At 56.5% G+C, this 16,119-nt stretch overlaps 1 protein-coding gene across 1 annotated transcript in view; it reads right to left on the reverse strand.

Moving 5' to 3' along the window:
- Nucleotides 1-16,119, reverse strand: part of GLRX3 (glutaredoxin 3) — a 42,845-nt gene that overhangs the window by 26,175 nt on the left and 551 nt on the right. The window contains exons 2-5 of the mRNA XM_045291375.1: nucleotides 9,529-9,643; nucleotides 2,105-2,179; nucleotides 1,528-1,729; nucleotides 252-424 (exon numbers count right to left, since the gene is read on the reverse strand). Of these exons, the coding sequence (XP_045147310.1) occupies nucleotides 252-424; nucleotides 1,528-1,729; nucleotides 2,105-2,179; nucleotides 9,529-9,643 (565 nt within the window). The remainder of the gene's footprint in view (nucleotides 1-251; nucleotides 425-1,527; nucleotides 1,730-2,104; nucleotides 2,180-9,528; nucleotides 9,644-16,119) is intronic.

The raw sequence follows: 16,119 nt of genomic DNA on the forward strand, positions 1-16,119 counted from the left end.
GACAAAGCGGGCAGACTGTGGGCTGTGTACGCCGGGGGGGATGAGAGACAAAGCGGGCAGACTGTGGGCTGTGTACACCGGGGGGATGAGACAGACAAAGCGGGCAGACTGTGGGCTGTGTACACCGGGGGGATGAGACAGACAAAGCGGGCAGACTGGGCTGTGTACGCCGGGGGCTGCTCTGCAAACCCTCACCCAGTTCACAAGGAGCCAGAGCGAGGCCTGGGAGGGCTTCCCAGCCCCATGCTCACCTTGATGATGTCCAGCCCCCCTATGAGCTCTCCGGACACGTACAGCTGAGGGTAGGTGGGCCAGTTGGAGTAGGTCTTCAGCCCCTGACGGACCTCCTCGTCCGAGAAGATGTCAAAGCTGCTGAACTGAATGTTGTGCTTGTTGAGAATCTCCACCATCTGTTTGCTGAAACCTGGAAGCAGAAAAAGAATAGTTTAACTTCTTTCTCGTGTGCTCATGCTCTCTCGCTCTCTCTCACACACACACTCGAGCGCAATCGCGATTTACTTCAGAGGAGGTGACCTAGCTTGACCGTGAGGTCTGCTGGCTTTTGTGAGGGACGTCAAACAGCCCCCAAGGACTACCCTGCTGAAGCCCACACCTGAGCCCGAGGCACAGCTTCTGTCAGGCCCCCGTGCGTGTCCTGGACACCACGCTCGCGGGGCCCCGCATCCCCCATAGAGGCACTAACTGCTCAGGGACACAGCCGAGCGAGGCTGTATGGGGCATGATACCAAGAACCCAGCGGGACCCTAGGGCGGCCTGCGCACCACCCCAACCGGCTCCGGAACCAAATGAGCTTGAAAGGGAGCATGGCCACCTGCCGTGGGACAGGCGGATATACATGCGTGCGTGTGCATGTGCGCGAGCACACACACATGGCCATGGACGGACTGACGCACACACGCATGCACACACATGCATGCACACACAGCCATGGACAGACGCGCGCACACACATGCACACACAGCCATGGACGGACCGACGCATGCGCGTGCACACACACGCACACACACAGAGCCATGGACGGACAGAGGCGCACACACCCGACCAGCGGTGCGAGGGATGGCGCAGGGGGTGAGGAGAGCAAGCTTGTGCGCCGAGAGGCTAGGCCAGGCTGTGGGAGACAGAGGGCTGCAGTGTGGCAGGCTGGCGCTACCAGCCAGGGACGGGGGGCGGGAGGGGGGCCCCCGCTGTCTCTCCAGGTTGAGGCTCGTGAAGGGCGGAGATGACGCTTAAGACCCCTGGCAGCTCCCAGTCCATGAGAGCGGTGTCTTGGCCGACAGATTCATGCTCTGCCCGCCCTGCCGTGTGTCTGAGCCCACAGCTGCAGCCACTGGGCAAACCCACTTCCTTCTCCGACCCTTCTCCAGGGCACTAATTCTGACCATCATAATAAACTCCATGGGGAAGGCAGCCCTCCCCCTCCGCAGAGCCACCTGAGCATACCCCACCCCACCCCACCCCACCCCGCTGTGCCCCCTTCAGAGTTCCCCCTGGGCGTGGGCATCTCACCACAGCGCGGCTCCTGGGGGGTCCCCTTCATGAAGAGCATACAGGGGGCAGCAGTGATTAACTTCTGGAGGCGCCGGTGCAGGTCCTCTACCGGGGGACCCTTGGCGCTGGGTGGGAGGGCGCTGGAGGACGCGTGTCGCTGGACTTTCTGGGTCAGCTCTGGGGCATGCGCGCCATCTAACCGGTCAATCTTCTGCGAATTCTGAAGCAGCCAAGACATTCAGGGAACATGCGACCCCCACAGCAGGGCTCAAGGGGTCCAACAGAGGCTGCCACCACCAGACAAGGGGAGGGACACTCTCACCCAACCCAAACCAGCTCTGCCCTTAACTGGAAAGGCACCAGAGGGCAGGGCAGAAAGGAGGCCAGACTTGCACCCGCTTCCTGAGTGAGGCGGCCATCGGGTCAAAAGCAGCCGAAGGGACACAGTGTCCAGAGTTTTCCTGCGCTAACCGGGGACCATGCTGCGCCTACAGCTGTGACACCAACTGAGGGGCCCCAAGCTGTCACCTCTCCAGAGCCCTGGCTGCACCCTGACAGCCCCCCATGCCCACTAGCTCCAGCCACCTGTCCTTACCTTGAAAAACAGGAAGGTGGGAACGGAGCTAATTTCATACTTCTCAGACACCTGCGGAACAGCCTCGGCTTCCAGCTGCAAGACAGGCGTGTGGGGAGCTGCGGAAGGGGGTCCTGCCATTGCGCACACCCCCCACCCCCTGCACCACTGTGCCCCGGCCCCATCGGTCAGGCAGTGTCCATGCACACAGCAGAAGGCGCCCAGAGGCTGGGGGTGGGGAGGGAATTGGGGTGGCCTGGTGACCCAGCCCACCCCGTCCTGGTGACCCAGCCCACCCCGTCCAGATGACCCAGCCCACCCCGTGCTGGTGACACGCTCTCCCTGCCCGCAGTGGGCTGCCCACTCTGGAGACCAGCTCCTGGAGGCGAGAGGGGACGGGCAGGGGGGAGAGGGGACGGGCAGGGGAACGGGCAGGGGACGGTCCTTCCCGAGACCCTGGCGGAGGGGAAAGCAGACTTTCAGCCCTGCACGGCTGCTGGGTGCTCTCTCCAACAAGGGCACCCCCTGCCCAGAGGCCAGTGACGATGGCCCTCGTGCACAACATGCCAGGAGAAGCCGGCCTGGAGTACGTGGCCCTCTATCTTGGCTGACATGACCCTGCTGAAACCAACAACACCGGGATTTGCATGATGGCCACAGGCCAAGCATGAAGGACAGAATGGTGTGAAGTCCCCCGAGTGCACCCGGACGGCAGGGCTCTGGAGGACGGACACACCGCTCAGGGTGCGCTGCTGAGGCAGGCACTCGGCCAGTCCTTACCTGCCAGCTTAGGGACCCAGCACATTCACGACCTGTGTTTCTTGGCTCCATCTCCCTAACACCCCCTAACACCTTCAATTCGTCCCACTTTCCCACGAGGTCTTTATGTGAAAATTCCATCCTTCTTACATCACTCTCCCGCCCGTCCAGGAAGGTGGGGCAGAGGCAGGCAGCGAGCACAGCTCACCGAGGAGCCAGTCGGAGCATTGGGGGCTCTGGCTCTGGTTTAGAAACTGCCCCACCTGAGCTGTCATCGACGTGGGGAAGCCGGCAAGCACCATGTGCAGTGACCCCAAGCTTCCTCCTTCGAGTCCAGAGTGGCAGCGGGGAGCAGGGGAGACGCCGTCTGCAGTGAGAGGCACTTCACTGCCATCTTCTTCTTCCAGCAATGCCACCCCAGGCAGGAAACCACACTAACACAAGCCCAGGGAGGGCAACGCTGAGAAGAGCCAGGATAAAACCAGAGGCAAACCCCCTGCCTGGGCATCGCCTCCGACCCTCCAAGGGCCTTCCAGGCGAGAGTCCCGATGGGAGCAGATCGGCCGTCCTGCGGAAAGCTGAGAACCAGGAAGAGTGTGTGCGGAAAACTCCCTCCGCTCCTGTGTAAGGAGTCCAGGAAGCAGACTCTGGTGGAAGGCAGCCTTCACGCTCGTGCGCTTGAGATGCGTCTGTCACATTCTCCTAACTGACGTTGCCCCCTCGACGGTCCCCGTAATAAGGCCAATGTTAAGGTGCTGCCTGCAAGCACAGTGTGGCCGCTGTATCCTTGAAGGGTAACTGCTTAAAGGCTATCTGCCGGAAGGTTTTCTGCCATTAAAAGCAATCAGACCACCTAACCCTAAGTACGGCCCACTCCCTTCTGATAAAAATCATAGATTGCTCTGCTGGTGAAGCGCTCAAGGACAGGTAAGTTCAAGTTGGCTCGGGAGGACCTAGGTTAAGTCACCATCGTTTAACTCTAGAACTCACCCACCTTGTTACGTATGTACCCTCCTGTCACAGGTATGCCCATAGCACAATCCCTTCCTGTTGCTTACTGACAGCTATGCTGGGGGAGCAAAGGGTGCTGATGGGGTGGGGAGCTCGAGATAACCCAGCTCAGGGACCTTGGCCACACAGGGTCTGTCCAAGGTGGCTATCTCCAAGGGGGGGGAGAGGGGGCACCAGGCCTCTCTGCTGCGGAGCCCGGGGCAGCTTCCAACAGCCACTGCATCCATTCTGGAAGCCCAGGGCCTAACCAGGGGACAACCAGGGCCCCACCTGGAGGCAAGGCGCCATCGAGTGGGTTCTGACATCTAACACCTGATAACATCGGATGAGCGTCAACACCTAACATCTGACCAGAGCCTCATTCCCACAAGGAAGGGGCCCTGCACTTCCAGATCAATGTCACCCCACACAGTATTCATCAACTCTCCCCGCTGGCGTGTTCATGCGCTGCTGTGTCTCCCCAGGGTCCAGGTGAAGCGATTCCTAATTCTCCCCCATCCTCCTAAACTCTGCAGCACTCTGTCACACCAAGCCCTCCTGGCGAAGTGCAAGGTCAGCAGTTCCAAAGAGACAGCTTTCTAATCCCACAGACTTACAGCCTCAGAAAGCCTCTGTCCTGCAGGGTTAGGAGTCGGAATTGAGTTGCTTGACGGAGTGAGCTTGTCTTTGGTTTTGTCTTTGGTTCAACAAACAGTTAAACAGGAAAGCAGGAAGCTCGCGGTCAAGTACTTCTCGGGGGTGACCTGCATTCTGAGGAGTGCGGCTGGAGTGTGAAAGTTGGAAGCAAATAATGAAGAGCAGGTGGAAAGCTTGGCCTTGGTGACAGAAAAGAAGCCAGTGCTCACTGGCAGAATCCGGCCACACCAATGACTGCGTCACTGCAAATGCCTGGTATCAACAACACAAACGACGACAACGCGTGCAGACGTCCCCAGATGGGCAGATACACGGAATCAAACAGACTGTATCTCTGGGGCGAGGCGAGGGAGCAGCTCAGTGTTAGCAGTGAGACCGAGGCCAGGGGCCGGCTGTGGAGCAGACCCTCGGCTGCTCGGATGTTACAGGTGCCCTCCCCGCCCCCAGAAAGCACCCTCTCCTCAAGTCAACTCTGCTGCACAGTGGCAGAGGGGCACCGTCCCGGCGGGTTTCCAACACCCTAACTCTGTACGGAGGTAGAAAGCCTCGTCTTTCCCCCAAAGGACAGCTGGCGAGTCTCAACTGCTGACCTTGCAATTAATGTCCAACATGTAACCAAGCCACTGTGCCACCGGGCTCTAAAGCCAGTCCAGGAGAAGCCCATCCCTCCAGACCTGGACACGAGCACTCACGACAGGAGGCTTGATAAGCTGGGGATGACACGAAGAAGTCACAAGGAAGACAGCAAAGGGTCAGTAAAAGGACAGCAGAGAAAGAAAAGACCAGAGCGGACATCGGGAGACACGAACGCTTGCTCGAGCAGCTAAGGAAATGATGAAGCAGAAGCTCTGAACCGACATCTCCCAGGGCTGCTGGCGAAGACTGCAAAGTACTCCAAGGAGCTGAGCAAGGGCCTGGAGTGAAAGCCAAAATGGTAGGACCAGCTCATCTCAAGCGAAAGAAGGGAGGGGACTCAAGCCTCCAGGGCAGCACTGACGGTCCTATTAAGGAAGACACTGAGTGATAGAAGAAGCATCCAAAAACAATGGAAGGATGACACAGCCACTGTATCAAAAAGAGCTGGTCGAAACCCAACCGCTCAAGAGGTAAAGTGTGGTCAAGAACCAACAGTATTAGAAGGAAGCAATCCAAGCTGCACTGAAGGGTCAACAAGCTCTTGCAGCACAGGAAGCGCTCACTGGTCTATGCCAAGAAGTGTGGAAGACAGCTAGCAGGCAAACTGACTGGCAGAGGTCCACGTGTACCCCTCCCAAAGGTAGGTGACCCAACAGAATGCCCGAAGTCGCACGCTGTGCCATCAGTATCACGCAAGGACGTTTGCTGGAGATGACTTTAAAGCGGTAGCAGGAGTACATCCAGACAGCAGCAGATACGGAAGCCGGATTCAGAAGAGCACTGGGCAGGAGGGATATCGCTGCTGACATCAGACGGACCTTGGCTGACAGCAGAGAAAACCAGGAAGGTGTTAATCTGTGTTTTACTGGCCGTGCAAAGGCCTTCCACTGTGTGGATCATAACAAGTGACCGGTTGCATTGAGAAGATGGGAATCCCAAGGCACTTCGTGGTACCCCTGCCGAAGCTACACATGGACCAGACGGCAGCTGCTGAAGCAGATGGAACCAGGGACACTGGTTTAAAGGCAGCAAAGGTGTGCGTCAGAGTTGCATCCTCACCATCCTTAATCAGTCTGTTTCCCGAGCAAACCACCTGGGAAGCTGGACAATGTGGAGAACAAGACCTGCGGGTGGGACGCAGCCTTATAAACATGAGGGCACAAGTCGTTTGCTGAAAATGAGGAGGACTTGGAGCACTTGCTGATGAAGATCAGGGTGGATCACGACTCAAATGTACAGAATACCAAGATGGAGGAAAGAATGACATTGTCAAGGATTTCAATTTTGGCTTTGATCCACAATCGATGCTCATGAAAGCAGCAGTCGAGCAATCAGATGACCTATTGCACTGAGCCGATCTGCCTGGTGTTTCCACTCCCATCACGTGCTGGTTTTACTGTGCAAGTGAGCAGAATCAAGAAGGACTACAATTAAAAGCAGTGATTACACGTAGCTTCAGGCCCAGTCAACGTGACCATTTCCTGGAATTAAGTATGCCAGACAGGGGCCTGCGACTCTCAAACTACGGGGTGCAGGGTCTGGAGAGAGTGGGGGGATCCAGAGGCAGGGAGTGCTGAGAGAGTCCGTGGGCCAAGCCCCCGTCAAGGCCAGACACAGCCCACCGCAACAAGGAGGGCCGTGGGACCTCGCCTGAGGAAGCCAGGGCCCGAGGCGGGGTTCCAGGCTGCCTGCGGGTGAGACGGTCCTCTCCACGCCGCCGACATTCCGGCAAAGCCCAGGGCTGCTCCACTTGCCTCCCGGATGGCCTCACGCCTGGCCTGGGACTCAGATTCGGTTCCTCCCGGTGTCTCATCCTGGCCCACAGGGGGAAGACCCCTCGCGTCCAGATGTTCTCCAGGCCTCCTTCACGGGGATTTCTCCCTCCTGCCGGACCTCGTGATGGGGACTCCTTCTTCCCACTGTGAAAGTGGCGCGTGGCACGTCTGCTCACGTCAGCCCAGGGCCCAGTTCTGGCTCCCAAGGGCACACACGGCCCCTCCACCTCCTCTCACTTCTCCCAGGATCCATTGCTGTGGCCACACACAGCCAACTGATCATCATCACAGACAGGGGTTATCTGGAGAAGTTCGCAGATTGTAATTCAGGAACACAAGTGCCCGGGACTCCGTGCTTCTTCAGTCACGGCAGCCTTTTCTCAGTCATGCCCACAGGCAGGCCTCTCTCTGGTCCTGAGCCTTCCAACCAAGTGGCCCCTCAGCCTCTGCCCTGCGCAAGCAATGTTACAAGTTGCCAAGGGACGTCCTCTCCACCCACCACAGGCCTCAGCCTCAAGCTGCTCAGTTCTCGCCCGGCGGTTGGCAAGCCTAGCTTCCCCAACTAAGTGGCTGGAGGCGGCCCACTCCCACGCCAAGGCCAGGCAGCTGTGGGATGGCACTATAGACCCGACAAAGGCCACCATTCTCATCTCTGTCTCTGGGTTCTGCTGGTGGACCCTCCCTGGGGTCACCGCATCCTGTCCCTGGGTCAGGGAGGTTCACTGCCTGCCTGGCTCTTAGGCACACCCCTGCTCCTGGTTCTCCTCTCTGGAGGGTCGTGAGAGTCCCGCTCTGCTTCGGAGACGGAAACTCTACCCACGCCCCCAATATGCAGGCTCCTGTCCAGGTGATGGGTGGAAGTCCGAGACCGTGGCTACAGGAAGTCACTACACCACGCTCACTCACCCTACCCCGGGCATCCCCATCACTTGGAATCCCCCCAGCCAGCTGGTCAGGTTTAAGAGGAGCCCCCAGTACCCAGAGGAGGAGCAGGCTCAGAGGCAGCGGTGGGAAAGCCTTCTCTCAGGGCCTGTTCTAGTGGGCACACACAACCCACAAAAACTGTGTCCCCAACTTCCTGGTGGTCTTCCCGCTGAGCACAGGCCACCCCCACAGACACTGTGTCCCCAACTTCCCTGAAGTCTCCGCTCGCTCGGCGTCCCCTGCAAGAGGCGCGGTCGACAGCCACGGGGAGGTCTCGCCATGCAGTGTCACAGGCACCCTCTCCCACAGCACCGATCGCAAGGACTTGGCAAACCAAAGAGGGAGACGGACTAGTCCCACTTCCCTGTCAGGTCTGCCAGAACACAGGACAATGCTGACCACTAGGCCATCGCACAGAGTAATCACATGGCCACCCCCGGCACTTCCACCAGCTCTCAGCAGCCAACGAGAGGAGCAAGGCGTGCCCTCTGCCCCTGACCGCTTACATCACCTCCCTGAACGGCTGCAAGGAGACCGCCTGGCCCTAGACAACACCTCGTGGGAGGAAAACGACACTGTTGAGGGACTTCCGAGGGGACAGCAGGTGCTGCCAGCCTCTGGTAACCGAGTCAAGGATGAGGACACCCCACCTTGGCTCACGGAGACACTTAAGCACTTGAACAACTTACAATCTCGCTGTCAAGCATGCTCCAACATGAGACATAACGCTATCACCTTGTTAAATAAATCATTCCGCTGGCAGCTAGGCACACAAGTCTGTCACCTGCACTGGTAACGTTAGACGAGGAGATGGGCTACCGCAGTCACCACGATCTGGATCGACCTTGGGCTTGACACGCTGAATCATTCATTCCGATTGTAATCGGGATCTTCTATCACCAGCCGCACTCGCAGCTTTGAAGTTCCCGACCATGATTTACATCGGCCGTCGTGGGGTGCACGTTAGAATCACATTACTCAGGCCCCAGGATTTTAAATGCAGGAGGCTGACACCAAGGCGCCGGCCTGCTTAGAGCACCGACAGCAGGCCCATACACCGTGCCAGTGCCACTCATCTAGTCAGCCTGCCAGCACCTGCCAGGTCTCGTTTGCAGGACCAGAAGGCCCTCGCTCGGTGGGCCTTCGGGACACTGGGCCTGCCTACCTTCCAGGAACCCATCCCAAGGGTCCCAGTCACACCAGGTTGCCTGTACCCTGTGCTGTAAGAGCTGTGCCAGCCCAAGGCCACACTCTCTCCCCTCTCGGCTGCTGACCCCAGAAGGATATGAAGCACAGGTGGCCGCACATCTAGAGCCCAGGTGATCAGTCCACCCTGCTGCGTCCCGCACAGGTGTGCACTCACCAGGCCCAGGTACGGCCCACTCCTCCCCTCCGCCTCGGGTCCTTAGCAGCCCACCTGTGCCAGGTGCAGCTTTCCAAGGAAGCAAGTCCCACACAACCACGCCACCCACGGGGAACCACCACAGCATGCCGTGGCCACACCCCACCTCCGCTCACTCGACGTGCTCCCACCCGAGGAAGTGTTGGGGAAGTCTGGTGGTTTTCACACTGCACACAGGACTATTTCAGGTTGTTCAGAATGATCGACTGCAAAATGATCTACAGAGCTCCTCACACTCATTCGAGCGCCCGGGTCCAAGGCACACATCAGTCTAATCTACAGCAGAACAGCAGCAGCAGTACCTTCGCGAAGCAGACCTGGGGCTGCTCTCGGGCCAGCTCCACCATCACCGCGTTCATCTGGGCACACTGTGGGGCCCATGGTGCCCAGAAGTGCACCACCAGGAGAGACCTGCAACTGACAAGACACAGCTGTAAGTGGCACGGCTTCTGGAAACAAGCAAATCCTGACACAGGTGGAATCCCACGAACACGTAACTGTCCCCCAATGCCTGTATCTAAACACAGAGAGAAATCAGAGGACCCATGGGAGGGCCTTGGAGCCTCAGGCAAATCACCCAGAAATGGTGGCTTATGATCTTCAACATCACAACGAACCACTGGGTGAACCAACTCTGACCTTCGGATCTGAGAACGGGCAGAAACCAAATCCACAGTGTATGAGACATGGGGTCTAGAATCTACTTGTAAAAGGGGCTTTGGGTGAGGAAGCAAAATCAGGCCATTGGAGGAGTGGTCAGAAGTTAACATGGCTTCACAGAAAACGGGGAATGGAGGAGCTACTTTGGGAGATGCCCCATTTCCTGGATGTTTAATACTGGGATTCAGAAGGTGTGATAGGTAGGTTTATTGTGCCAACCTAGCCAAAAGGAACATATGGGATCAATAAGGTCGCAGTTTGATTGGAAGACAAAGAGATAAATGACTCAGCAAGGCCTGCCCCTCTCTCTCTTGCTCTCTGGTGATTGGACCACTGTGAGGCTGCTTTAGCTAGTTCTCTGCCTCAACTTGTGAGCTACACTACCATGGATGATGTCACTAGAGCTTGAAGTTCCTTTGAGACCTGCTTCGCCACGCTGCTGGTGCGGACATTGCTTGAGCTTGGGGCTGTCGGTCCCTCTTGTCTTGCATTGCTTGAGTTCAATATCCCATAGAGGCTTGCTCTGCTAAGCACCTGCCCTGCTGTTTGCTGCCTCTGGGCAGACTGCCTAGATTGCCTGAGGGAAGACTCAGCTGTCTGTTTGCTTTAACTTGGACCCAGCAGCCCTCATGAGTTGAAGGACTTCTAGTACGTTAGTTAACTCTTCCACAGAAGTGATTTGAACTGAGCCCTCTGTACTGCTGTGTGGACTAATTAACTGTTACATTCCTTCATGCTGTGTAAATCTATCCATATGTATTTATTTATATATATATATGTAAATTATTTACATGTAAATACATATTACATATAGTTATTGTATGTGTATAAAATATTATGTATGTAAATATATACAATAAACCGTAAGTGCCCTGTTTTAATTTCTCTATAGAGAACTCTGCCTAACACATAAGGCTTCCTGAAAACCGAAGGCCCACACAGGAGAGCCTAATCCCAGCCCGCGGCCAAGCCATCAGGAGGACGCCCCGGGGTATGGAGAGTACCACCCAGGACAACTTTCTCAGAAAAGTCTAAAGGCACAGAGCTCTTCATGTGTGTCCTCACATGCAACCAAAGACCCTGGTCTCACGGCATTCCATGTTCAAATCTATCCTCCTCCCCCGAGAGAGGAATCAGGAAAAAACATGCAGAGAGAGAGAATGCACCAACCAACCTGGGGGCAAATAGCCAAGCCCCAGGCACCCAGACTGACTGTCGCTCACAGAGACGCTGCAGGATGGAGCAGGGCTGCCCCACAGGGTTTCTAGGCTAGAGCTCATTACGGGAGCAGACTGCACCTCGTTCTTCCTGAGCAGCTGCTGGGTTCAACCTGGCAGCCTTTCAGTTCACAGGCCAGTGCTTTGCCGGCTGTGCTACCAACAGTTTAGTCTGTAGAGTCAGGCGGTGACTCCTAAGCACACACGGCAAGGTGTCAGGCACATTATTAGCCTACAGGATGGCCTTGAAAGGACAGGATGCTGTGACAGGTGAGGCACAAGTCCAGAGCTGAGTCCCAGGTGTGTCAGGCGTGGTGTCAGATGGCCAGCAGTGACACCAGCCAAGATACCCAGAACACGAGGGGGCTTCAAAAAGTTCATGGAAAAATGCCATTCACTGTCAATTCCATTTATCCACAAATATTGTGACGTCTGGCCTGGTGGCTAAGGGCCATGAGCCTCAACTAGAGCAGGGATCAGCAAGCGACAGTGCCAACAGTGGACACACCTGCAGGAGCACCCTGGGAATCCCCAGCACTGAGTGAGGACAAGGTGGAGTTCCACTAGCTACTGGGAGACGGCTGCAACTCCTAGCCACCCCGTTGCACCGTCCCGGTGATCCTCGCTGTTTATTTGAGCCCACTGTCGACGCTGCTGCGTCACGCTCACTGAAGGCCTTCCTGTTTCACCGACCCTCTACTTCACCAAGCCCAGCGTCCTCCAGGACTGGCCCCTTCTGACACCGTCTCAGCATCCCTGCTTCTAGGGAGCACTGGCTGTACCTCTCCCGAGGCAGCTTTGTCCTTCTGGTACACAGCCAACATTCTTCACCAATCTCATCACTCTGGGGCATCAGCTTCCATTTTCCTGATTCACTGCCCAGATTAATTAGCATGAGGCACTGGGAATGCCATGGCTTCAGTGAGGCACACCTTCATCTTCAAAGCAGCATCTCTGATCATTCCAAAGAGATCCTGTGTCCCTCACTACCTGGTTTAATTCCTTGAGTGCTAATCCCATGGGCGTTGAGTGTGGATCCAGTAAAGTGAAATCTTTGCCAACTTCTGCCTTTCTCTCTTTGTCATTAGAGATCTGCCAATAAATAGTCCAAAGGGCAAACCACTCTGCTGTAAACCTCAACCCGAAGGCATTCGGCTTAAGCAAACCCAGCTTCCTGAATTCCATGCCCAGAGGCACCCCAAGCCAGTAAGCCTCAGCCCAAAGGCACTCGGCTCCACTTCCATGGGTCAGCAAGTGAGTGTCCAGAGGTACCCCACTGCAAACCCGCCTCCTGCACAAAGGCTCTCCCTGTCACGTGCTCCATGGGCTTTGGGAAGGCCATCCCTCCGTCTCATACTCTGGCTCCTGGTTCTGCTGCTGCACCTGGTTCTGCACCATGGTACAGGTGTCTTCTGGGTCCAGGAGGTTCACTGCACAGCCTTCTTGGGTCCACAGGACGTGCCCCACTCCTGGCTCTTGCTGGTCATGAGATCCCTCCACCTGCTCCTCAGAAGGCTCCTTTTCCACCCCACAGGATGGCACGGCAAGGGTTCCTGTTCACAAGCACCCAGGGCCCAGTCCCCTCCGTGTCACCACCTTCCACCAGACCCAGGCCCAGGAGTCATTTGGTAGAGCTAGAGACTCGGCTAGCGGAGCCACATTCAGTCACTGCCTGCCCCTGGGATGAGGACGTGGCAATCAGCAGGTGCCACAGGGAAGGTCAACACAGGTCACACGGTTAGCATCTGGGATGGCCATCAGGCAGATCAGTGAGACCACGTCCAGGCTGCTAGCACCAGTCAGAGGGCAGGGTTTCAGGGAGAGCTGAGGAAGTGGTGGAGGAGCGTGGAGGCGGCTGCAAAGCAGCCCTTAAGAGCTGGCCGTGAGGGCAGCACGGCCGAGCGAGGAAAGACTGACTCCAGGGACGGAACTCCAGGTTTCCCGTGCAGACACTCCACAGGCTGACCTGTGGCAACAGCAAAAACAGGTGTGCGTGGGGGGGGGGGGTAAAGGAAGGAGGCGGCAGCAGCCTTCCAGGGAGGGGACCCCGAGGGGTGGGGCTCTAACGAATAGGTGCTGGGGGTGGGGGGGACACCAAAGACATCCCAGGTGCTCTCAGATGGAAGGTAGGATTCCTTGGGAGACAAAGGGCCTTGGAAGACAGAGGTCACAGACAGGGATGTAGACAGAGTGCCGTCCTGGGGCACACAAAGTGGGGAAGGGGGCATACCTGGCAGGAGGGGACAGATGTGGGGGGACCCCATGGGTTAGACTCTATATCCAGCTGAGGTGGGCCTCTTTCCTGGGTGAGGGCATGCCCCCGACAATGGTGGTGGCTCATCAATCCCTGCTTCTGGCCCCTCGGGGCATGCAGCAAGACTACATTTCCCAGCCTTCCTCGCAACTTCCTCTCAGGACTGTGGGTCCATGGAAACTCCCAGACTGGAGGGATGAGAGAGGACAGCAGAGTCCCCAACACTTGAGGATACTGGAGACACCCCCCCCTCAAAGCCAGTCCCAAAGGTGGGCCCTTGCAGGAAGGTTTTCTGCACATTTCCAAGCATCTCTCCGAGGGAAGCAAGTCAAGACAAAGACATGTGTATGGACACTCACCGCTCTCCGGCTGATCCCAACCCATAGCGACCCTGCGGGACAGGGCAGAACTACCCCTGGGGCTTTCCCAGACTCTGCTGCAGGTGTAGAAAGCCCCGTCTGTCTCCCAGTTTATGGGTAGCTCCCCACTATTTCACACAGCAAGTAATGGGGGCGAGAAAAACTAACAGTGGACAATATGCCTTTTTCAACTATAACAATATTATACATCCACTGAAAACTATGTTTTCAAGAACTGTTTCATAAAATGGGAAAATGCTCACAATATTGCTACATTTAAGAAAATTAAGTAGGCTACTTGAAAAAAGGCCTGATGGCATAGTGGTTACTTACACATTGGGCTGCTAAACACAAGGTGAGCAGTTCAAAACCACCTGCTGCTCCCCAGGAGACAGAGAGGCTTTCTAACCCTAGAGAGAGGCTCCCTCGGCTCTCTGTCCTTCAGGGTCACTCTGAGCTGGAATGGACCGGGGGCGTGAGCAGGAGACACTCGCACACGGAAGCTGGAGGAAGAAAAGAAGGCAGAAGAAGCCGATGCTGGGCACGCTGCTCCTGGTGAGCGGCACTGACACTGCTGTGGACTCCGGGACACGCACTACTGCGGAAACAACAAAACCAACAAGCTCCTTACAAAGAAGGGTGGCAAGACTTTGTCTCGTACACTTTGCACACGTTGCCAGGACATCTTATTTGGTAAGTCAGTGGTCGGCAAGAAAGAGGAATGAGATAGACAGACCCAGTGGCGGTCACCGTGGGCGCACACCTAACCACAGGGAGGTGGGCAGGACCAGCAGGGTGTCCTGCTGTTCTCATGGGCCTGGACCACAGACTGCCCCAGGTCTAGGAGGGTCCCGGCACCAAATCCCCTGTGCCCACTTAGGCTAATTCCTGTGGAGAAGAGTGTGTGGTTTTGTGGATTATTTCAAGTACAGACTAGTAGAAAAAAATAGGTCTAAATAAAAGTTTATGCTTTGTGATGGCCATTTAAAACGATGCACAGAAACAAAAACATGAAGCATCAAAGGCAACTTTAAAGTGATAGTAGATTCGAAATGTTCATGAAGGGTGTCTGTAGGGCCCACAAAGGCCACACTGTCAAGAAGAGGCCACCTCAAAAAAAAAAAAAAAGAGAAGAGGCCACCTCCCTCACGTCCTCCCAGATTGTGTCCTTAGATCTGACTTCTTCCTTCACCTGCTTACTCAGTGGGGATGAGACACACGAATGACAGCCAGAGACTACAGCCTTCCATAAGGATTACAACTGAGCATGACACAAACTCCCCACCTGTGGGCCAAAGGGCATCCTGGTGGTACCAGCACAAAGGCTGACTGGGTCAAGGGTACAAGTGTGGCTGGCTCCACCAGCAACCCTCAGAGCAGCTGTCAAGACTGCTGCGCTTCACGGTGTTACGGAGCAAAGATGTTGAAGACAAAAGCAGGCCTGGCCCGAGCCTCATATGCACGCGGAGTCAGACACCGAATAAGGAAGATTGAAGAGGAAATGATGCCTCTGAATTATGATACTGGCAAAGAATATTAAATATATCACAGACTGCCAGAACAATGTTCCTCAGAGCCAGGATGGTGAGACTTCCTCCCACAGGCTTTGCAGAGGAGGTCCCCGGAGAAAAGCACCATGCTTGGCCAACTGGAGGGCCAGCAGCACAGAAAGCCCCTGGTGGAGGTGTGCAGACACAGCCGCTGCAGCAATGGGCTCAACACAATTGAGAGGTGGACCACTTTTACTTGGGGTCACCTTGAGTTGGAACCCCCACCTGACCTGACAAAAGCAGAGAACTGCTGTGTGAATGTGGAGAATGTGGGCGAGTCCACTCTCCTCCAAGACTCAACTTCATGTAACAATCTCCCAGGTACCCCTGAGGTGTCTGCTCTGGGCAACACTCAACTTCACTGCCTCCTTGAAGCAGAGCCAACCTGTGGGTAGTACCTCTGTCCACCCCATTTTCATCAACGGCCACACCCTCCTTTACTGAGCACCCTCCACCGGGAAGGGGGAAAAGACAAATGTTACCTGCTTCTAATTCAAATTCGGCCACGAGTCCTAGCTGACTTCAGGTCCATGCGCATTTATGGCCTGTGTCCCCCAGGCGGGTGGACCCAGGCTCTGTGCAGGGCAGAGCCCCCTCAGCAGGACACCGTTCAGGAGCCGCACTCGCTGGATCCTCCGAGGCTGGCCCGTGTCCACGGCTGGGAAGCTGACCCCTGGGCTTCATGTCAACCTCTCACACCAGCTGGGGCCCGGGCGGTCTCCTTGACTCGGGGCGGTGAGGCCTTGCCAACGTCCACCCGCGAGCGTGCACACCGAGCAGCGCTGCAGCCCGCTGTCATCCCCAAGGCCAAAGCGACTCGGGCACACGGGCGCCCCAAGCAGGAGGCCTCGCC

This window comes from Echinops telfairi, unplaced genomic scaffold (assembly GCF_000313985.2).
Source record: "Echinops telfairi isolate 266 unplaced genomic scaffold, ASM31398v2 ScPeMD7_70;HRSCAF=299, whole genome shotgun sequence".
Classification (NCBI taxonomy): domain Eukaryota; kingdom Metazoa; phylum Chordata; class Mammalia; order Afrosoricida; family Tenrecidae; genus Echinops; species Echinops telfairi.